Raw genomic sequence first — 22,325 nt, 5'->3', positions numbered from 1 at the left:
CTCCAGGGAAATACAAATCAAAACCACCATGAGATACTACATCACCACTGTCAGAATGGCTAAAAGTAACAACTCAGGCAATGACAGACGTTGGCAAAGATGTGAAGAAAGAGGAGTTCTTTTGCACTCCTGGTGGGAATGCAAACTGGTGCAGCTACTCTGGAAAACAGTATGGAGGCTTTTCAAAAAATTAAAAATGGAACTACCATATGACCCAGCAATTGCACTACTAGGTATTTATCCAAACGATACAGGTGTGTTGTTTTGAATGGGCACATGCACCCCAATGTTTATAGTAGTGCTATCTACAATAGCCAAATTATGGAAAGAGCCCAAATGTCCACTGACAGATGAATGGATAAGGAAGATATGGTATAGATATACATAATGGAGTTATTACTCAGCAACCAAAAAGAATGAAATCTTGCCTTTTGCAACAACATGGATGGAACTAGAGTGTATTATGCTAAGTGAAACTAGTCGAAGACAAATATGACTTCACACATGTGGAATTTAGAATACAAAATAGATGAATATAAGGGAAGGGACGAATACAAAACAGGGAGAGGGACAAAACACAAGACTCTTAAATATAGAGAACAAACTGAGGGTTGCTAGAGGGGTTGTGGATGGGGGGATGGGCTAAATGGGCAAGGGGCATAAAGGAGAATACTTGTTTGGATGAACACTGGGTGTTATACGTAGAGGCTGAATCGCTGGATTCTACTCCTGAAGTCATTGTTATGATATGCTAACTAACTTGGATGTAAATTAAAAAAAGATTTCAGTGAGTTTAGAATCAAAGGGACATTGCTCAGAGATCACAATAGGATCACAGAACACTCCTTGGAGTAAGAGTTGCTTGAGTTGAATTATGAAGGATGAGTTGAAATGAACAAATGAAGTGGCAGCTGGGTGGATCAGTCAGTTAAGTGTCTGACTCTTGATTTCAGCTCCGGTCATGATCTCATGGTTAATGTGTTTGAGCCCTGCATCAGGCTCCATGCTGACAATGCAGAGCCTGCTTGGGATTCTTTCTCCCTCCCTCTCTGCCACTCCCCCCACTCTCTCAAAATAAATCAACTTAAAAAAAAAAAGAAAAGAAATAGGAATGAACTAGTGAAGTTATGGTGTGAAAAGATAGATAGCCTTTTCAGGTGGAGGGAGTTAACATGCTCAAAGGTTGTGAGGTACATGGCATTTGGGGAAACAATGCACAGAGAGGAGGAAAGTAATATAAGAGCTTGAAAAGGCAGGGGTGAGATCGTGCACTCTTGTGGATCATGTTAAGGACTTTTGCTTTACCTCAGCGCAATCAAAAAGCATCAAATTATGTTAATCTGGAGAATATGTTTGGAACTGCCTTTTAAATATTAGGCTAACTTTTGTGTGAAGAAGAGATTTGGAGAAATGGATGTGGTTAAGTCAGAGCAGGATTCCAGGGGAAAATTGTTTGGACAAGATTACTAGATGAGATTAAACAGACACATGTCAATCTCAACGTATCCCCAAGCAAATCCATTTCTTCTAAATTTGTTTCTTTTCCTATTTTCATCATTTTGTGTGAAATAAAATGATTAGCCAAAAGATCTGGGCAAGTCATATAAATGAAATTGAAATCGAAATCATGAGAGTGGGTAACATAGTGGTAGAGGAGGTTTTAAGGAATGAACTTCCGGGAACATTTAACCCAAGCAAGAAAGCTAGCTCTTCCTTTTCTCCTATCATATCCAATTAATTACCAGGTCCCTTAGATTCTTTAAATTGTTTCTTGAGGGTGCCTGTCTGGCTCAGTCCATAGAGCATGTGGCTCTCTCATTTCAGGGTTGTGAGTTCAAGCCCCACGTTTGGCGCAAAGCTTACGTAAAGTTTCTTGCATCAGTTTCCCCTAATTCCCATGCATTAGATCAGATCACCATCCCCAGAACACACAAAATTATTGCCTTCGTTGGCCATCCTGGCTCAAATTTTCCTTCCCTTCAATTCACCCTTAACACTAGGCACTAGAGTGCAAATGATGATCATACCATTCCTCAAACTTCTTCAGTGTCTTCTCATTGCAAAATATCCAAGTTCCCCCACAATGACTTGCTTACTTTTTCAGTCTCATTTCTTTTCTTACTACTTCTCCTTTGCCCTCTTTCACCAGGCCAGTGAACTAAAAAAAATATATATGTATTTTTTTTTAAAGGAAGGCTTAACGCCCAGCGCGGGGCCCAGTGTGGGGCTTGAACTCACCACCCTGAGATCAAGAATCTCACACTTAACCGACTGGGCCACCCAGGTTTCCCCCATCCCCACAAAATAATTTTTTTTTTAAAGTATAATTGACAATGTTAGTTTCAAGTGTAGAACACAGTGATTCAACAACTCTATATGTTCAAGTGTAGCTGTCACCATATAACCTTATTAAAGTACCATTGACTATATTTCCTATATTGTAGCTTTTATTCCCATGACTTCCTCCATACCTGTAAATCTGTGACTCCCACTTCTCCACCTATTTTGCCCATCCCCCCAACCTCTCCCTCTGCAACCATCAGCCAGTGGAGTTCTTCTTCCTTCTTTCTTTCTTTCTTTTTTTTTTTTTTTTTAATAATGGACTCCATTTTTTTCTTGCCTTTAAGTCTTGCACAAACTATTCCCTCCACCTGGAACAATGCTCCCGGATTCAATGGGCCGGCTCTTTAAGTGTCTAGTTCCTCCTCCCGCCTCCCTCCTCCTGGGGCCCTGAGCTCTTTAAGGGCAGGGCGGCGTCTGGCTTGCGCCCCAAAACCTTCCCTACGCGGCCACGACAGCAACCTGCACGGCGTAGGGAGGAAAGGAGCCCCTAGGTCGTTCTGGCAGTTCAGCTACTCCAGCTCCTCTTTCCGAAGGGCGTCGGGCAGGTCAGAACCTGGGAGGAGGAGCCGGGCCACCCCGGGGCTGCGTTCTCCTGTCACGTCCGATGGATGCAGCGTCCGTGCTCGGCCGACGGGAGCCATCGCTGCCCTGGCGCGAGAGTCTCTTAGAATCTCAGCCCTTCACGCGGGAATTCCGTTTACTACAGCTGCCGACGCTGGTGGTTTGTCGCGGAAGTTCGGGGCCCGCAGTCCGTTTGGGTTTCGTAGCAGGTCTGAGGGTGGAGTCTTGGTGTCAGGCTCGGGACGTGGGGCATTATGGGAGTCGTAGTTGAGGCCAACGGGATTTTGGAATGGTCTCGGGGCATTCTGGGAGTTGTAGTGTGTGGGCCACAGTGTAGTCCTAGGAAGTGTCGTCGTCCCAGGCCCCCTGGCTCTGGCGCTGCGTACGCAGGTGCCTGGCATTCTGGCAGTAGTAGTGCGTGAGGGGAGCGCCTCAGCCCTCGCGGGGGAGGCCGCGGTAGGTCTTCGGCAGTGTAGCCTTCCGAGGCCCGCGGGCTCTGGCGCTGTGTGCGCAGGCGCGGGGCGTTCGGGCATTGGTGGTGGGTGATGGGAGCGCCTCTGCCCTGGCCCCGCGGCCGCGGTGGGTCCTGGGAAGTGTAGTCGTCCGCGGCCCGGCCTGGTCGCGGGGTCTGGTGTCCGAGGCTGTGGCGGGTAGAGTCCCTCCCCGGACGCGGATCCGAAAGTCTGGCTCGCTTGGGCCCAAGATACTTAAAGCAGCCCCCTCTGTCCGAGATCCCCTCGAGGTGGCCCGGGCCGAAGACCACCTGCAGCTCGAGAACGCCTCGTCCCCCCCTCCCGGCTAAAGGCGCAGAGGAAACGCGCCGTCCTGTGACCCCGTTACAGGAGGCGGTGCCGGGGTGCGGGTCGGGTCTAGGCTCCCCGGATCCCACACCGTGGCTGGGAGGGACTCTCTCTGGCGGCCCCGGTCCTCTGGGTGACGAGGACGGGTGGGTGGGTGGTTGTGCCGCGGTGGGAGTCCGCAGCCGGTGGGGCCCGGTCGCTCCCGGACGGCCCGCGCGCTCAGGGCTGCCTTTTCCCGCTGCCAGCTGTGCCGTTTCCCCCTGCGCCCCTCGGTCCCGCCGCGAGCCATGTCTCAGGTGAGCTGCTCCTTTTTTCTTTCCCAGGGCATCTGTGTGCTTCAGGACTGGGGGACAGAGGCTTGCTTTCTCCGGAAGCGCCCTGCTCTGGTCCTCCCCTTCGGGCACCTGGACCTGAAGGGACGTGGGAAGGTTGACGGGAAGCTGTCCGGTTGTGGGCGGGTTTCGGACCTGGGGGAAGGTCGGGAGCCGGCGGGGGAGGGGGCGGGTGTGTTAGGTCACTTCTTCCTCCTTTTCCCAGCGTTAGAATGAGGAGTGCTTTACTCTGTCCCTCGCCCCAGCTACCCCTTTCTCAGTCGTACATATTAAAGTTTGTTTATTTTTGAGAGAGGGAGAGAGGAAATCCCAAGCAGGCTCCTCGTTGTCAGCGCAGAGTCAGAAGTGGGGCTCCATCCCAGGAACCGTGAGATCATGACCGGAGCGCAAATCGGGAGTCGGATCCTTAACCGGCTGAGCCACCCGACTGCCCCAATCGTATTCTAATTAAGCATGGACTTTCAGCACCTGTGTCAGTGGTCTCAAAGCGGAATTCCTGGACCAGCAGTATCAGCATCACGTGAGAACGTACTAGAAACGTATAGTCATGAGCTCCCTTCCCATACCTTCTGAACCGGAAACTCTGGGTGTGCAGTTCAACAGTCACTCCCAAGTGACTCCGATGCGTGACGCATCCCGGGTGTGGGGGGTTCAGCGGGGGCAAACAAAGTCTCTGGCAGTTGTTTCACAGAGGTGGGGGTAAGAAGGCCAACTGTTTGATTTAGTTCCTGTTTTTAGTTCTACTTCTCTGCCCTACATACGTTGTCTCATGCTTGTCTCCAAATCCAGATGCTCTCCCAAATTTGCCGGGGAGTCCAGTTTCCATCTGTGCTGCAGATTCCGTGGTTGAGAAAATAGCTTCCTTTACTAGTCAGCAACCTTTATCGCTTAAAACTTTTTTTTTTTTTTTAACTGTAAGATACAACTGCCATGCATCTGGAGCTCTTACTAGTTTGACCCCTTTTAAAATTTCTGCTCATGCTTAATGGTTGTGTGGGTTACTGAAGCAGTGCAAAAGCAGGCCGTGAAGTGGGGGCACATTATTACTCCTAACCCTGAGGGGAAAGCTTTTGGTTCCATTCTGGGATGGGGGACATGTCTTTCTTGGGTAGTCTTTCTTACTGCCTATCCTTGTTCTGTGACACTGCTTACATCGCCGGTAAGTTTCATAGCCCTTTTTTCAGGAATGGCGGTAACGTGTTGCACTTGAGTGCATGCCCCTTTTTAAAGGTACCGCTGCTGTCTGCTGTAGCCGGTTGTTACCATGAAGATATTCTTGCCGGATCTCATCAAAATAGGCTGCTATCAAGGAAAATATACACTGCCTACTGAATACAAAGGGACTGTCTTTGTTATTCATGAAGTGTTCTAAGATTCTAAGAACTTGAACAACAAAAGGCAGAAATCCATGTTGTTCATGCGTATAATCCTTTATCTTTCACAAAATTGTAAATTATGTCAGGACAAATCGTATTTATTTTTTTTCCTTTTCTCCAATTATGCAATAAAACAAAACAGCTAGCTCTTACTAATTAGAATTCTGAAAACCCCCATTGCTATTCTGTGCATACACTGTCGACTCTCCATGGTGAGACTCATTTCACTCCTAATCAGGGCCTTTGGGAGCATGGGTGCTGGTTGTGCAGATATCTGTATATCATTTCAGGGGTCAGTGACATTCAGAGATGTGGCCGTAGACTTCTCCCAGGAGGAGTGGGAATGGCTTCAGCCTACTCAAAGAGATTTGTACAGACATGTGATGTTGGAGAACTACAGCCACCTGGTTTCACTGGGTAAGTGTATTCCTTCTTATCTCCTCTAAGTCAGAATTTAAACTTGGGAACGGCTGTTGTAAATCTTGGTTTTCTGACTTAATATTCCCAAGGGAGGTATGTTAGTTTTCTTTTTGTTTGTTTTTTACATTCATTCATTCATTATTTTAGGGAGAGAGAGGGAGAGGGAGTGTGTGAGTGGGGAGGGGCAGAGGGAGAAGGAGGGAGAGAATCCGAAACAGGCTTCACGTTCAGCGAGGAGCCTAATGTGGAGCTTGATCCCACAAGGCTGGGATCTTGACCTGAGCTGAAATCAAGAGTTGGGCGCTCAACTGACTGAGCCACCAGATGGCCCTCTTTTTTAACTTTTTAAGATGGATTATAAGCACTGAATCCTTAGTGTTCATGTTTACATCTGGTAGATATTTCTTTTTCTTTTTTTTTTTTCTTAATGTTTTTATTTATTTTTGAGACAGAGAGAGACAGAACATGAGCAGGGAAGGGGCAGAGAGAGAGAGACACAGAATCGGAAACAGGCTCCAGGCTCTGAGCCGTCAGCACAGAGCCCGATGTGGGGCTCAAACTCACAGGCGCCCCAAGATATTTCTTTTTCGAAAAATTTTATTTATTTATTTTTAACATTTATTTATTTTGAGAGAGAGTAAGAGAGCGGGGGAAGGGCAGAGAGAGAGGGAGAGAGAGAATCCCATGCAATCCATCCTGTTAGCGCAGAGCCTGACACAGACACTTAACTGACTGAGCCACCTAGGTGCCCCTAAAGATTTTATTTTATTTTTATTTTTTATTTATTTTTAATTCTTTTTTAACGTTTGTTTATTTTTGAGACAGAGAGAGACAGAGCATGAACGGGGGAGGGTCAGAGAGAGGGAGACACAGAATCTGAAACAGGCTCCAGGCTCTGAGCTGTCAGCATGGAGCCCGACGCAGGGCTTGAACTCACGGACCATGAGATCATGACCTGAGCTGAAGTCAGCCGCTCAACCGACTGAACCTCCCAGGCACCCCTAAAGATTTTATTTTTAAGTAATTTCTACATGCAGTGTGGGGCTCAAACTCACAACCCTAAGATCAAGAGTTGCATGCCCTACCAACTGAGCCAGCCAGGTGCTCCTACATCTGGTATTTCTTTAAAAATTTTTTAAAAAAATATTTATTTATTTTTGAGAGAGAGAGAGAGAGTGCGTGTGAGCATGAACAGGCAAGGGGCAGAGAGAGAGAGAGAGAGAGAGAGAGAGAGAGACAAAGAGAGACAATCCGAAGCAGGTTCCAGGCTCCGAGCTGCCAGCACAGAGCCTGACGCTGGGCTCGAACCCATGAACTGTGAGATCATGACCTGAGCTGAAGTCGGATGCTTAACTGACTGAGCTACCCAGGCACCCTTGGCATTTCTTTTAATGGCTCCTCTTCTAGGGACTGAAGGACTGATTTTGAATTTATTTCCTTTTCTGCAAGCAGGTCTTAACATTTCTAAGCCATATGTGGTTTCCTTATTGGAGCAAGGGAAAGAGCCCTGGTTGGAGAAAAGAGATGTGAGAAGAGATCTGTTTTCAGGTGAGTAAGTTAATAACAACCCAACTAATCAATGAGAATGCAATACTTTTTTGTATGTTGGTTGGAAAGTTTTCCCTTAAAGATAGCAGAGGTATGGAGACTATGAAGTCTTGCCCACACAGCTCCATAAGGAACCGCGTTCACACCCACTTACCAGTCTGCCTTTAGTTCTCATCTTATGCTTTCCCCGCTTTCTTACAAATAGATGTGTGCTTTCTTTCCATTGTTAGCTCTGTCTGGGCTCTGGATTTCAATTCTTTTTGAATTCTCCTCCCTGTCTTTCTTGAAATTGACCTCTGTTTCTGTTGCCTAAGTTAAAAGGTATATATTTTTTCTGTGTACTACTGTTCCGGTTAGCCACCTTGGAAAGACTGATTCGTTGCTTTTTGGTTACCTGATGGCTTTATTCGTTCGCTCACACATTCCTTTAATGTTTATTTAAAAGGCTTTCTCTTAGGTGCTACAGAGAGTAGAAAATATAAAAAATATAATAACCACCAAAGAAATTATAGTCTAGTGAGATATAATAGGTCTGTAAATAATTTCATTAGATGTCCTCAAATTGTCAGTTCAGCAGTAAGGAAAAACGAATTCCTATTTGTTTAGGCCTAGATGATTTGGATAGGGATAGTAGTAATAGAAGCAGAAAAGACAGGAAAGAGATCAGTTTTGGAGAGTAAGTGCTGAATTAGTAAGGAGATGTGCTTGGTGTGAGTAGAGGATGGTATTTCCAAGTGAAGAGATGCATAGGCTGTTGGAATAGATCACGGAAAACAGTTCAAGTTGGAGATGTAGATGTGGGAATTTTAACACTCAGAAGCAAAAATTGAAGCCCTGAGATTGAGCAGTGCCTGAAAACCTTCACCTTCTGTTGACAGTAGAATGGCTGGTGAAGCTCTTTAAAAACAAATGGCCGTGCCCTGCCCTGGAAGAGTCTATGGAGAGTAGACTTGAAGATCTATGGAGCCTAAATTCTTTATTTATGCAGGGTTCTGTAAGTTCTTTCGTTGATTCTGAAACGAACCTCTCCTGGAGGTACACTGACCTTCCACTGAGATAACCGGAGACTGCCTCCGTGTGCCGGAAGCAGCAGCTTGGAAGGACTGGTGAGGGAGCAGGAGCAGGTGTCAGGAACACTGAGCTCCATCTGTCGGGAGAGCGGTGGTTAATTGCATGTGCTGCAGACTTCCAGGAGGGTGTGGAAGGTACTGATGTGGGCTGAAGTCGTGAGTGGAGCAAATGCAGGGAGAGTTCTTTATTTAAGTATGAGCTGAAGAACAGTGTCCTCTTGTACATGTAAAAATAATAAAACCAATAAAACTGTGTACAGGGGAAGGGAGGGAAAAATTGCCGCTAGTCCCACTACTTCCTGCCTCCCTTGCTTCCACCCATCTCTGTGCCCAGTGTGAGGCTTGAACTCATGACGTCAAGGATCGAGAGTCTAATGCTCTCCCGAGGGGCGAAGTGCCCCTCCGTTACCTTAATACAGCTTGTCCAGTTTTTGTGTGTTCATTCTAGTACCTCTGTCTCCCTTTTTTTTTTTCAAACAGAGTAGGATTTATTGGTGGCACAAAGGTGGGGGGCAGTGGTGCTGAGGTTCTCATGAATACAGGGCTTGCCATGTGTCCAGGGGGGCCACGATTAGGGATGTATTTGACCCCATAGTTATTTGGGATGAACTGTTTTTTCAGTCATCATATCTTCAAATTCATGCGCATTAGAGTTAGTGAAGCCCCACTTCTTGGAGATGTGGCTCTTCCGGCAGCAGGGAACTTGAACTTGGCCCTGTGTACGGTGCCAATCACATGCTCCTTATTCTGCAGCTTGGTATGGATGGACATGATTTGGCCTGTGCGGACCCTGGCCATGGTGCCCTGGGGCTTTCCAAAGGTCCCCCCACGTGCCTGTCTGGAGCCCAGACTGGGGATAGCATGAGGTCAGACGTGAAGGTCCACTGGAAAGGACTGCCTCCTCTAAGGCAACTCATAGAAGCCACAGGCTGAATATACGACTGAGGAGGCTGCACACCAGGCCCCATGGGGAGACAGCACGGTTGGCTTAATTGGCTGCAGTCCAGTACATTTTTGAAAGGTGAAATATCACACAGAAATAATGCATAAAACATAAATCTGCAGCTTAACCAATTACTAAGACACCCATGTAACCACCACTCAGGTCAGTAAATAGAACACTGCCAGGTCCCTAAGAACTTTCTGAGTGCTCACTCCTGCCCCCACTCAAAGGCAGCCTTCTCTTTAATGGGAGTAACTTACTTTGTTTTCTTTATAGCTTTGTCATCTGTTTGTGTCTGTAATCACTATAGTTTAGGTTTGTATGTTTGTGAACTTTACATAGAGGGGTTCATAATGTATATGTTGTGATTTGCTTCTGAAAAGTACTTTTAAGATTTATGCATTTTGCATATTACCCTAGAGGTCGTTTCATTGTACAGCTAAGCCTTCCCCCATCATTTATTCTATTATTGAGGCCTTCTTGGGTTGTTTGCGTTTTAGGGCTGTCACAGGCAGTGTTACTATTGTCCCTGTATCCTGGCATGGGTTTCCTGGGGTGATATTTAGGGCTGGAATCGCTAGGTCAGAGGACAGTGACCCTCCTTCACATTATTAGCTAATGCCAAAATGTTTTCCACAGTGCTTTTACTGACTTACGTTCTCACAAACACCGTACGTGGGGTCCTCTTGTTCCCCAAACTCACCAATGCCCAAAAGTTCGGCACCATAATATTCAACTCTCCAGAAGAGTGTGCAGTGGTAGCTTGTGGCTTAAGCTTGCATTTCTGTGTCCTCCTCGTTAGGATAGTGGTGAGTGTCCCCGCCTGTCATAAACTTGCATTTCTCTGATTACTAATGTGGTTGAGCACCATTCTGTGTGTTTATGGGATATTTAGATACCGTCATTTGTGAAGTGCCTCTTGAAGGTTTTTGCTCATGTATTGGATGACTTACCTTTTTCTTACCGATTTGTAGAAGCTGCATATCTCAGATTCAGATTCTTTGCTAATTATTGTCACTCACTGCAAACATCTTCTCTCACATGTGGCCTACTTTCCCCCTTAATAACTTTTTTTGATGAATGGAAATTCTTAATTTTAGTGTGGTCAGATTTACCAGTCTTTCCCTTTATGGTTGGACTGTTTAAGAAACTGTTTCTTACCATGAGGTCATAATGAAGACATCTTCCTGTATTTTCTCTTAAAAAGCCTGGTCTTTATGCCATTCACATTTAGGTCCGTAGCCTATTTTGAGCTTATTCTTGTGCGTCATGTGAGTTACTCGTCAGTTTTGATCCCTTCTGTGAGCAGATCTAGTTCTCATAGCACCATATACTGATGTGTCTGTCCTTTCCTTTTGTTGTCTTCAGTTTGTCATAACTTAAATACCATTTTTTGTGTATGTTTCTGGGTTCTCTGTTCTTTAGTGCATCTCTCTTTTTCTATCCTCGCATACATCTATTCAGTCTTAGTCATGGATTTAATAATGGATAACATTTTACTGTATTTGCCTTACGGCACCCTTTTTTTGCTGAATAATTTAAAAGTAATTACAGGGGCGCCTGGGTGGCTCAGTCAGTTAAGCATCTGACTCTTGATTTCGGCTCAGGTCATGACCTCATGGTTTGTGGGTTTGAGCCCTGCATCGGGCTGTGTGCTGTCAGCATGGAGCCTGCTTAGGATTCTCTCTCTGCCCCTTTCCTGCTTATGCTGTCTCTCTCTCTTTCAAAAGAAATTAAATTAAAAAAAATTTTTTTTAATAATAAAAAAAGTAAATTATAGACATCTCAACATTTCACTCTACAGTACTTCACTATCGATGAATAAATGGGACATTTCCTCCATGAGCAAAATGTCATTTTTCATACCAAAATAACAGTTTTGCCTAGTATTTTTTAAATTATTTATTCATACAAGTTTTTAAATTTTTGGGGGGGAGAATGTGAGTGAGCGAGCACACACGGCGGGGCAGGGACAGAGAGAGGGAGAGCGGGTGAGTTGCCAGCAGGCTCCAGCCTCCACACTGAGCCTGATGCAGAGCTCGATCCCATGACTGTGAGATCATGACCTGAGCCAAAATCAAGAGTCAGTTGCTTAACTGACTGAGCCAATCCAGGTGCCCCTAGTATTTTTTTTAAGTGCACTGTCCATACGTAAATGTGTCACAAGTGCGTGCTGGTTGTCCTGCCTTGCAGGATAATGAAACGTTTCTGTTTCTCTGTATGTCCTGTAACTTTCATTGTAATGTATTCATTTTGGTATTTTAAGACTTTGGGTCTTGTTTAAGTCACATTGAGATGTTAATTTTATTTAAGCAAGTTTGAAGCCATCAGTTCTAACCTCTCTCCTATGTATGCGGCTCCGGGACAGCCCTGTCTTTAAAGGCTTTGTGGGTCTGCTGTACTTGTCTTGCATGTGCACCTCCTACTGGCCTTTCCGAACTTGCGTGGTTTGTTCCCCTTTGTTTCCGTTTTCACAGTTTCTAGCATGTGATGCAGGGTCAGATCCATGCACGTGCAACTCAGGGATGAGCCCAGGATTTCATACACAACTTTACGGGAGCACTTTCCTGAGCTACCTCTCCTACACGTTTTGGCTCCCAGGCCCCCCTCTTTCAAGTCTTCTGGGTAGAAAGGCAGACCTTTAGTTTCCCCTCTGCTCTGTATTTCCTGCAGCTGTGTCTGCCTCTGCAGCTGAGTAACAAGGAGACAGGGAGAAAAAGAATAAAAATGGGTGGGATCCCTGTGCTCTTGGGAACACGGATTTTTCTGCTGAGAGAGAAAACTCCTTTCGTAGAGTTTTAAGAGCCTGTATGGCCACCACTGCTGCTAGATGCCTTGGGGTTAGGCAGGAATGGGAAATGAACAGACAAAAGATAAGATTTCTCTCTGACTAGTATAGACCCTCTTTCCCATTCCTCAGACCAGAAATAGAGGCTTCTCTGGGAGCTCTTTCTCCTCATACCTACTGCCCAGTTCCTGGTTTCATGCTGCCTTTGGCTTTAAGCCTGGAGAGTTTGGAGGGGGGAAAAAACCTAAGAAACTCACCACCAGTTCACTGTTACTTTAAGGTCTGATTTCCTTCTCTAATCGCCTTGCTACCCTTTACTTTTTAGGGCTCTTAGATGTGCATTCTGTGCACAGCGTTTACCTACATGCAGTAGGAGAGACAGGTCAGAGTGCACGAACTCCATCTTTACACGACTGGAACCATTCATCTTGTGTTTTGTAAGTGGAAACAAAAAGCAAAGTTATAGCATGTAGAAAGAGGATACTGATAAAATGAGAATAGGAAGTTCAGTCTAGATTGAACAGGAGTATAAAGTAAAGTAAAAGGAGGAAAATGGTGGGGATTAAGGATGGTTAGGGAAAACATCGGTCAGATCGTGCAGGCGCTTTACAAGCCATGTTAATGAACCTAGAGCTCCTCCCTGTTAGGGAGTCGTTAAAAGATTTTAGGCAGGCGAGTGTTTTATCTTAGCTAACATTTGGAAAACAGGTTTGTCGGAAGCAAGACTAGGAAACAGCTCTCATTTAAGAGGTGTTGCCGTGACCTCGGCCAGATGTAATCATCACATGAAGTATGGAGGGGTCCAGGGAATGAGTGGAGGAACGCAGGTTGGTAACAAACTGAGGAAGTGGACTCAAAGGGACCTGGAGAAACCTGAGGAAACGTAGTTGACAGCACTCTCCATGGCGTTACTGGGGGAAAAAAAGTGAAGGGGAAAGAAAGACTGTCAATTTGTGACTGAGTTTTGGGGCTTTGTGGGATACTTGAATATATCAGTTCAGTAGGTAACTGGGTATCATTCTGGAGCTTAAAGAGATCACAGTGCTTCTCAAATTTCAGTCATTTTGAGAGTTTTAAAGCACATATTTCAGACCCTACTCTGGAAAAATCTAAGTCATTACATTTGGTTTAGAACCCAAGAATCTGCATTTTTAATTTTTTTATTTATTTTGAGAGAGGGAACACGTGAGAGAGCGTGAGTGGGGGAGAGGCTGAGAGAATCCTAAGCAGGCTCCACGAGGACAGTGACACAGGGCTCAATCTCAACGAACCATGAGATCATGACCTGAGCTGAAATCAAGAGTCAGATGCTTAACTAACTGAGTCATGCAGGCGCCCCAAGAATTTGCATTTTTTTAAGTGTATTTATTTTGAGAGAGAGAGAGAGAGAGAGAGCGCGAGTAGGGGAGGGGTAGAGAGAGAGGGAGAGAGAGAATCCAAGCAGGCTCTGTGCTGCCAGTGCAGAGCCTGATGTGGGGCTCAAACTCACGAAACCGTGAGATCCTGACCTTAACCGAAACCAGGAGTCATACGCTTAACTGGCTTAACCGAGGTGCCCCCCAAATTTGTATTTTTAACAAGCTCCCAGATGCCAATACTGAGCTAAAGTACATATATGGGAGTTATTTTCACAGCTTCTTAAAATTTTGAATCTTCCGTGTAAACTCCCTGCATTCCCTATATGTTGTTGAACTTATTCTTAAGCAGCTTTACCTAGTTTCTTTTTTTACAAGTCATATTGCTTTTCTGCAGGAATGCTAGTGAATTTGTATATTTATATCCCTCAGTCTTTATTGTAGCAATAAAAATACCCTAAACCTTTCTTTGCTGTAAATACTGTAATGCTTTTTTTTTAATTAATAAACTTCTTAAAAAGTAGTTTTAGGTTCACGTCAAAATTAAGTGGAAGGTACAAAGAGTTCCTATATACCCCACCCCCACCACAACTTCTGACACTGTGGACATCCCATACCACAATCTCATATCACAATAGTACATTTGTTACAACTGATGAACCTAGATTGACACATCATCACACAAAGTCCATAGTTCACATTAGAGTTCATTCGTGGTGGTGTGTGTATTCTGAGGGTTTTGACAAATGTATAATGAATGACATGTGTCCACCATTTTAATAGCGTACAGAATACTTTTACTTTCCTAAAAATCCTTCACAATCTGCATGTTCCTCTCCCCCCACCCCGCCCTGCAACCCCTGGCAAACACTGATCTTTTTATTATCTCCATGGTTTTGCCTTTTCCAGTGTGTCATATGGTTGGAATCATACAGTACTTAGCGTTTTCACATTGGCTTCTTTCACTCAACATTGTGCATGTAAAGTTCCTTTGTACCTTTTCATGGTTCAACAGTTTGTGTCTTTTTAGTGCCAAATAACGTTCTATTGTCTGGATGAAGTACAGTTTACTTTTGCATTCTCCTACTGAAGGATATCTTGGTGGCTTCCAAGTTTTGGCAATTTTAAAGAAAACTGGTATAAACATTCATATGCAGGCTTTTGTGTGAACATAACTTTTGAATTAATTTGGGAAGATACCAAAGAGTGCAATTGTTGAATCATGTGGTGAGAGTATGTTTGGTTAAGAAACTGCCAAACTATTTTCCAAAGTGGTTCTACCATTTTGCATCCCCACCAGCAATGAATGATAGTTCCTGTTGCTTCACATCTTTGCTTGCATTTGATGTTAGTGGATTGGATTTTGGCCATTCTAATAAGCGTGTACTGGTATCTCATTTTAATTTAGAATTCTCTCATAACATGATGTCGAATATCTTCCCATATTCTTACTTGCCACCTGTGTATCTTCTTTGGTGCAGTGTCTATTTGGGTCTTTTGTCTAATTTAAAATTGTATCGTTCATTTTCTCATTGAGTTTTAAGAGTTCTTTGTATATTTTGGATGCTAGGTCTAAACAGATATGTCTTTTGCACATATTTTATCCCAGTTTGCAGCTTGTCTTCCCATTCTCTTGACGCTGGTTTTTGCAGAGCATAAGTTTCTTATTTTAATGAAGTCCATCCAGCTTATCAATTACTTTCATAGATCATGCTTTTGGTTGTTGTATCTAAAAAGCCATTGCCATATCTAAGGTCATCTAAGTTTCCCCGTGTTATCTTCTAGGAGTTTTATAGTTTTGTGTATTACATTTAGGTCTATGACCATTTTGAGTTAATTTTGGTCAAGAGTGTAAGGTCTGTGTCTTAATTAATTTTAATGCATATGGATGCATAGTTGTTCCAGGACCCATTGTTGAAAAGATGTCTTTGCTCCTTTGTCAAAGATCAGTTGACTATAATTATTCTGGTCTATTTCTGAGTTCTCTACTCTGTTCCATTGATCTACTTGTCTTTCTCTAGAACCAAACTGTCTTCATTACTGTAAGTTTAGAGTAAGTCTTCAGGTTAGGTAGTATCAGTCCTCCGACTTTGTTCTTTCCCTTAAATACTCTGTTAGGTATTCTAGGTCTTTTGCTTCTCAATATAAACTTTAGAATAAGTTTGTTGAGATCTGTAAAATTGCTTTCTGGGATTTCATTGAGTCTGTAGATCAGGTTGGTAAGTGTTGTAGACTCTAAGTCTAAAGTTCTCTCTTGTCTAGCAAAGGAGCGGGATACAGGATTAAAGCGAGAGATGGCTAATGTCTGGGAATAGACAAGAGCACTGAATAAGGGTCTTTGCCCTGTTTTTATTGGGATCAGAAGGCTAACATGGTGACGGATGTGCACAAAGTGACAATGAATCTGTGAACATTAACTCATGGACGTGGCGGAAAGGGGGTCTTGAAGATATTTGGGGTTAGGTGTTTGGGTTAATACAAAACAAAATCCTGGCGCCGGGCGGCGGGGCGGAAGGTTGTTTACAGTGGACATGGGGCACCACCTCTGTTTATCTCAGCCTAGGGGATGAGACAGGTAGGGTGAGTAACCTCAGGGTTGACAAGGCACCTTTTCTTTTGTTAACCATCTCCGCTCAGGGCAACTTTGCCTGCAGCGCAGAGTAGCGTCTATAGCCCAATTTACCTGTTTATCTAACTTGGTCCTTCCCTCCTTTCTGCTATAGTACTAAATTGGGGGGCACTTCTGCCCTGAATGCCTAATCTTGTTTATTTCACATACCTCTGTTCTATATCGGTACCTTTGCACCTCCCTATTCTGGGGCCTTTTCCCCTCCCTCTCTATTCTGGGGGCTCTGCACCCCCTTGCTGTTCTCGGGTGCCTTTGCCCCTCCCTCTCTATTCTGGGGTGTCTTTGCACCTCCCTGTTCTGGGGTCCTGATCTTATTACCCAAACTCGGGTGTGAGCATCTTATGGCTTTGTCCTTCTTTATGCCTTTGTAACCCATTGGTGTAAGCCCGGGGGATTCCTAAGCTTATTTCCCACAGGTAAGAATTGACATCTTGACAATACTGAGGCTTCTTATGAATGTGGAATATTTCTGTCTCTCCTGTTACTTCTTATTTCATATCTTTCATCAGAGTTTTGTAGTTTTACTCATACAAATCTGGTACATGTTCTATTGGGTTTATACCTGAGTATTTCTTTTTTTTTGGTATGCTAATACAAATAGTAATGTCTCAGTTTCATACTGCATTTGTTCATTGCTGGTATATGGGAAAGACTGACTTTTGTACATTGACTTTGTATCCTGCAACCTTGTTATAATTACTTATTCCAGGTTTTTGGTTTTTGGAATCTCTGCATAGATAATACTGATATCTGCCAAAAAAAAGTTTTACTTCTTCCTTGCCAATCTGTATACCTTTTATTTAATTTTTATGTCTTTTTTTTTAATGTTTGTTTTTGAGAGAGAGAGAGAGAGAGAGAGAGAGACAGAGAGAGAGAGACAGAGCACGAGTGGGGGAGGAGCAGAGAGAGAGGGAGACACAGAATCTGAAACAGGCTCCACGCTCTGAACTGTCAGCACAGAGCTCGATCCGGGGCTCGAACTCACAAACCATGAGATCATGACCTGAGCCGAAGTCGGACGCTCAACCGACTGAGCAACCCAGGTTCCCCTCGTTTTTTTTTTTTTTTTAGTGTTTATTTTAGAGAGAGAGAGAGAGAGAGAGAGAGAGACCAACAGAGCATGGGCCAGGGAGGGGCAGAGAGAGAGGGAGACACAGCATTGGAAGCAGGCTCCAGGCTCCGAGCTGTCAGCACAGGGCCTGACGTGGGGCTTGAACTCATGAACCACGAGATCGTGACCTGAGCTGAAGTCAGACGCCTAACTGACTGACCCACCCAGGTACCCCCTTTTCATGTCTTTTTACATTAACTAAGAATTCCATCATGGCATTGAAAAGCAGTGCTGAGAAGGGACATCCTTCCTGTGTTCACATTTAGCAGGAAAGCTTCAGATTTTTCACCATTAAGTCTGACGTTACCTGTAGATTTTTTGGTGTTCTTTATAGCTTGAGGAAATTCCACTCTATTCCTAATTTGTTGAGTTTTTTTTTTTTTTTTTAAATGCATGGGTGTTGGATCTTGCAAGGCATGTCTCCTGATGGTATGTTTCCTCAGTTTTTGTCTCAGAAAATCTATTTCTCCCTCACCTTTGAAGTATAATTTTGTAGGGTACCCAATTCTAGGTTGGTGGATTTTTTTTCTGTCAACATTGTAGTACGTGAAGTACTTCCTCAATGATCTTAAGTAACGTGATAGAGGATTTTTTTTTCATGAGAAGAGAGTCAATGCATCTAAAATTTTTTGCTTTGAGCATATTAGGTTTTGATTTATCATAGGAACGCTTTGTTACATTAAGAATGAATCTTTGTATCTCTTTAGGCTTTTAATAAGTGTAAGTGCTTTGTTATAGCAGATCCATTTGGGAATTACCAAAAAGCGTGTGGGCATAGTAGGCGATGGAAGAAGGGGAGGTGATGTTGAGTGAAGGAAGAGGGGGGTGAGGAATATATAATTAGCGTTCTATTTATGTCTTGTACCTAATTTTCTTGGTTGTGCTTTTGACTCTCAATGGTCTGGGAAACCATATGGCAGATAATATACTAACTCTGTGCAGTTAACATCAATGGCTTTTTCTAATATCATGAAATATCTAGGTTCACCTGACTTATAATATATTTCAGTTCCCAACTAATTTCCTGAATGAAGCCTTTGTTTATCTGTTGCAGTGATTTTTATGTGTTGTTTCTGATCTTTTATACAATTTTTATTCTAAATATAATGAATTTACTCCTTTCTTACATTATTAATTGTTTTCTTCTGTGTCCTCTTTATCTCCCTATTTAATTTCTCAGCTCATGAAAAGAATTATTCAGTTTATATCCCCAGGGCTCTTACTGAGGTGCTCAGTAGATATGAGATTGGTTTATAGAGGAGTCAGGAAAGTAATGTGAGATTTTCCCTTTATTGGGGTGCCTGGGTGGCTTAGTTGATTAAGCATCTGACTTCAGCTCAGGACATGATCTCGCAGGTTCAAGCCCCATGTCGGACTCTGTCTGACAGCTCGGAGCCTGGAGCCTGTTTCGGATTCTCTGTCTCCCTCTCTCTTTGTCCCACGCTGCTTGTGCTCTCTCTCTGTCTCTCAAAAATAAATAAGCATTAAAAAAAAATATTTTTGCTTTATTGAGATCATTTTCTTAACTGTTACTTCACTCTTTCCTGTATCCTAATCTTTCATTTTTACATGCCTACCCTATAAATATAGATCTTGATCCTTTGTTCAGATATGTATTAAAGCAATAGATCTATTTATATTTCCTAGAAGCTTATGGTCAGTGATAATAAAAGATAGCACCCCCTCAAACAAAATAAATGTCACAGTGTGTTTTAGAGGAAAATGAAGTTTTTAATGTGTTTTTGGATATAATTTTAAACTTCCAGAAAGCTTGCAAGAATAGTATAAAGAATAACCACAAGCTTGTTACTGAAATTTACCTACTGCGGACATTTTACCTTGTTTGTTCTATCCTTTGGTATATGCTTTTTTTCTTGAAACATCTGAGAATAAGTTGCATACATCATGGCCTTTTACTCCTACATATTTCCTAAGAATTAGGATATGAGTGAATATATTTTTTAAAAAGTCTTCATATTATTCATATTATAGTTTCTGTTTCCCCCCCAAAATGATAAAGTTAGCCTGGAGAAAATCGGGGCCTATGTTTGTCTATCAAAAGCATCTGATGGAAAGACACTGTTATACCAAAGTAGAGTGTCAGCTGTCAGTTTGGAAAGTAGAGTTAGAGTGAGGGTCGTAGACCGTCATTGTCAGAGGTACCTTTTACTTATTTGGTCATTTAGAATAAGTTACTGTAAGGTGTTCCAAAGGCATTAAGTAAACAGAGTGTGATGTCTTTGTGGGACGTGAGGAACATTTGTGGTTTATTAGCAGCATTATGAAATTGTCTTTCTCAAGTCATTTTGGCCTCAGATAAAGTTTAAGTGGAGCTGAGGACCAAAACCCATCCTTCCCAATTATTTATCTTCGTGTTCTGTTTTATCCTCCCTCTTCAGTTACTTCTACTTAGCTTTTCTTGTTATTTACCTACATCTCCCTTCTGATATGTTCTGAATTTCTGGGCTTACTGTTCTGATTTCAGTCTCCACGAGAACTACAAAAACTGTGAAAGCTATGCACTGCTGAGATGCCTTTTTAAAAAATCTGTCATTAAAAAAGTGAGGAGTGGCTTTATCTTACTCAACACAGAAAAAAAGAGAAACAACTGCTTTGTTTTTTCATTTTCAGAACCAAATCGTGAGGTCAAAGAGTTTTCTCAAAAAAATGTCATTTATGAAGATGACTCACCCCAGTGTTTGGTAGTGGAAAGAATTCTAAGCCACGGCCCTGAATATTCCAGTTTTAAAGGAGGCTGGAAATTCGAGGAAGATACTCAGATGCAAGGAAATCAGGGGTGTATCCGGCAAGGAACAGTGTCTCATCAGGGAGCCCTGTCTCAGCACACGAGTATCAATACCGTGGAGAGGCCCCATGGATGTCATGAATGTGGGAAGACTTTCAGTCGGCGCTTTTCCCTTGTGCTACATCAGAGAACTCATACTGGAGAGAAACCATACGTATGTAAGGAATGTGGCAAAACCTTTAGCCAGATCTCAAACCTTGTGAAACATCAGATGATACATACTGGAAAGAAACCCCATGAGTGTAAGGACTGTAATAAAACGTTCAGTTATCTCTCATTCCTCATTGAACACCAGAGAACACATACTGGGGAGAAACCCTATGAATGTACTGAATGTGGAAAGGCCTTTAGCCGTGCCTCAAACCTCACTCGACATCAGAGAATTCATATAGGAAAGAAACAGTATATATGTAGGAAATGTGGGAAAGCCTTTAGCAGTGGCTCAGAACTCATTCGCCATCAGATTACACATACCGGAGAGAAACCTTATGAATGCATTGAATGTGGGAAGGCATTTCGCCGTTCTTCACACCTTACTCGGCATCAGAGCATCCATACTACCAAAACCCCCTATGAATGTAATGAGTGTAGGAAAGCCTTCCGATGCCACTCATTCCTTATTAAACATCAGAGAATCCATGCTGGAGAAAAGCTCTATGAATGCGATGACTGTGGTAAAGTTTTCACGTGGCATGCATCCCTTATGCAACATATGAAAATTCATACCGGAGAAAAGCCCTATGCGTGTACTGAATGTGATAAGACCTTTAGCCGGAGCTTTTCCCTCATTCTACATCAGATAACTCACACCGGGGAGAAGCCCTATGTATGTAAGTTTTGCAATAAGTCCTTCAGCTGGAGCTCAAACCTTGCCAAACATCAGAGAACACACACTCTAGAGAACCCTTATGAATATGAGAATTCATTTAATTATCACTCGTTCCTTACTGAACACAAAGAAATTCACACTATAGAGAAAACATAAGAATATGGATTAAGAAAAGCAAACAGTTAATGCCTTAACTTTGACTTCAAAGGATTCTTGGAAAGAAGCCTTATGTGAATATGTTCAATGTGAAGAAGAATGGGTCATACTTGATTCAACATCCTGGAGAAAAAATAACCTAGGAATATGTGGGAAAGCCATTAATAGCTTTGCATTCTTTTTGTAATATCAGAAGATGAAATCAGTCAATACTGAGAAGCCTTCATTTGGTGAGATTCCCTTACTCTACATTTGTAACTTCCTACCAGACAAGGATACGTGGCCAATAGATGTGAGAAAGCTTTTAATTAGAAATTGGCCCTAATTCTGCATCTGTCGGCTCAAACAGGGCAGAATGTGTGGGTAAGATTGCACTTTTTCTTGGACATCAGAAAATTAATAATGAAGCAAAGTCATGCAAACACAACGATTCAGGAGTGTTTTTTGTACCATGCAATATTTATTAGGTTTTAAAATACTCTTCTAAAGAGAAAACACAACACTATAAATGAACTGAATATAGGGTGACTTTCTGCATTATATCAAACTACAGAATTATACTGGGGGAAAAACTACCATTGTAATGAGTGTGGCAAAATCTTAAGAGTTCTGAGAAGTCATACTGGAGGGAATCTGTGGGAGGGTTTTTTTTTTTTTCTTTTTTTTTTTTTTTTCTTCTTTTTTTGGGGGTGAGGTGATTTTTGCTTTAAAGCAAATTCAAAAAGCTATGAATAAATATTTTATTTTCTAGTTAATTAATCTAGTACTTGCAGAGTTTTTTCCACACATTTGTGATTATGAAAATGCAACTACCACAATATCGATATCACTAACAAGAGTAGTGCGCTTTTGTTGAAACATACATGATTACTGAAACCTTTTTAATATATTATGGCTTTAACTGTGAGACAATTTAGATTTAAAGTTATGCTAACTCATGTTTATCCTTGAATATGACTAGACCTGTTTTAGTCTGAAATAAATGTAAATAAGGTGTGTCACAGGAAAATGCCAAGGTACTTTTCCTCTTGTTCCATTTACAGTAGGAACATTTCTTTTGTAAGCACGTATTTGTCAAAATAAATCAGATGATGTTTTCACTCTCCATGTACACCTTGCCCATTTTTTAATGTCCCAGTTAAAGGTGTATCTTTCAAGCATCTGTCTGCCTCCTTTTAAGAACTTACCTTGCATTTAGTATAGATAATATGCAACTTAGCACTTGAATAAGTGCCTTATTTAAGTCTGTTTTTTTCAT

General features: G+C 42.8%; 1 protein-coding gene and 1 pseudogene across 4 annotated transcripts; one reads left to right on the top strand and one right to left on the bottom strand.

Annotated features, from left to right (window-relative positions):
* The first annotated feature begins 2,758 nt into the window (after positions 1–2,758).
* On the top strand, positions 2,759–22,178 carry ZNF140 (zinc finger protein 140). 4 transcript variants are annotated; one of them, XM_043557207.1, is made up of 5 exons: positions 2,759–3,760; positions 3,950–4,000; positions 5,703–5,829; positions 7,285–7,380; positions 19,908–22,178. In XM_043557207.1, exons 2-5 carry the CDS (start codon positions 3,992–3,994, stop codon positions 21,065–21,067), a joined length of 1,392 nt encoding a protein of 463 aa, XP_043413142.1. In that variant the 5' UTR covers positions 2,759–3,760; positions 3,950–3,991; the 3' UTR covers positions 21,068–22,178. The 4 variants fall into 4 exon arrangements, with proteins under 4 accessions (XP_043413142.1, XP_043413141.1, XP_043413140.1 ...); XM_043557206.1 differs by having other exon boundaries at positions 4,502–5,829; XM_043557205.1 differs by having other exon boundaries at positions 2,759–4,000; positions 4,502–5,829.
* LOC122471077 lies at positions 9,343–9,452 on the bottom strand (annotated as a pseudogene).
* Positions 22,179–22,325: the final 147 nt, after the last annotated feature.

This window comes from Prionailurus bengalensis, chromosome D3 (genome assembly GCF_016509475.1).
Source record: "Prionailurus bengalensis isolate Pbe53 chromosome D3, Fcat_Pben_1.1_paternal_pri, whole genome shotgun sequence".
Taxonomy (NCBI): domain Eukaryota; kingdom Metazoa; phylum Chordata; class Mammalia; order Carnivora; family Felidae; genus Prionailurus; species Prionailurus bengalensis.
This window is presented reverse-complemented; position numbering and strand designations above follow the sequence as displayed.

What these genes read in the sequence shown, in the direction of transcription:
- ZNF140 (XM_043557206.1), top strand. Translation starts at nt 5,622, where the DNA reads ATGGTGAGACTCATTTCACTCCTAATCAGGGCCTTTGGGAGCATGGGT. An exon ending in CAGCCACCTGGTTTCACTGG is followed by an intron (nt 5,830 to 7,284) that starts GTAAGTGTATTC and finishes TTCTGCAAGCAG; the next exon opens with GTCTTAACATTTCTAAGCCA. An exon ending in GAGAAGAGATCTGTTTTCAG is followed by an intron (nt 7,381 to 19,907) that starts GTGAGTAAGTTA and finishes TTTCATTTTCAG; the next exon opens with AACCAAATCGTGAGGTCAAA.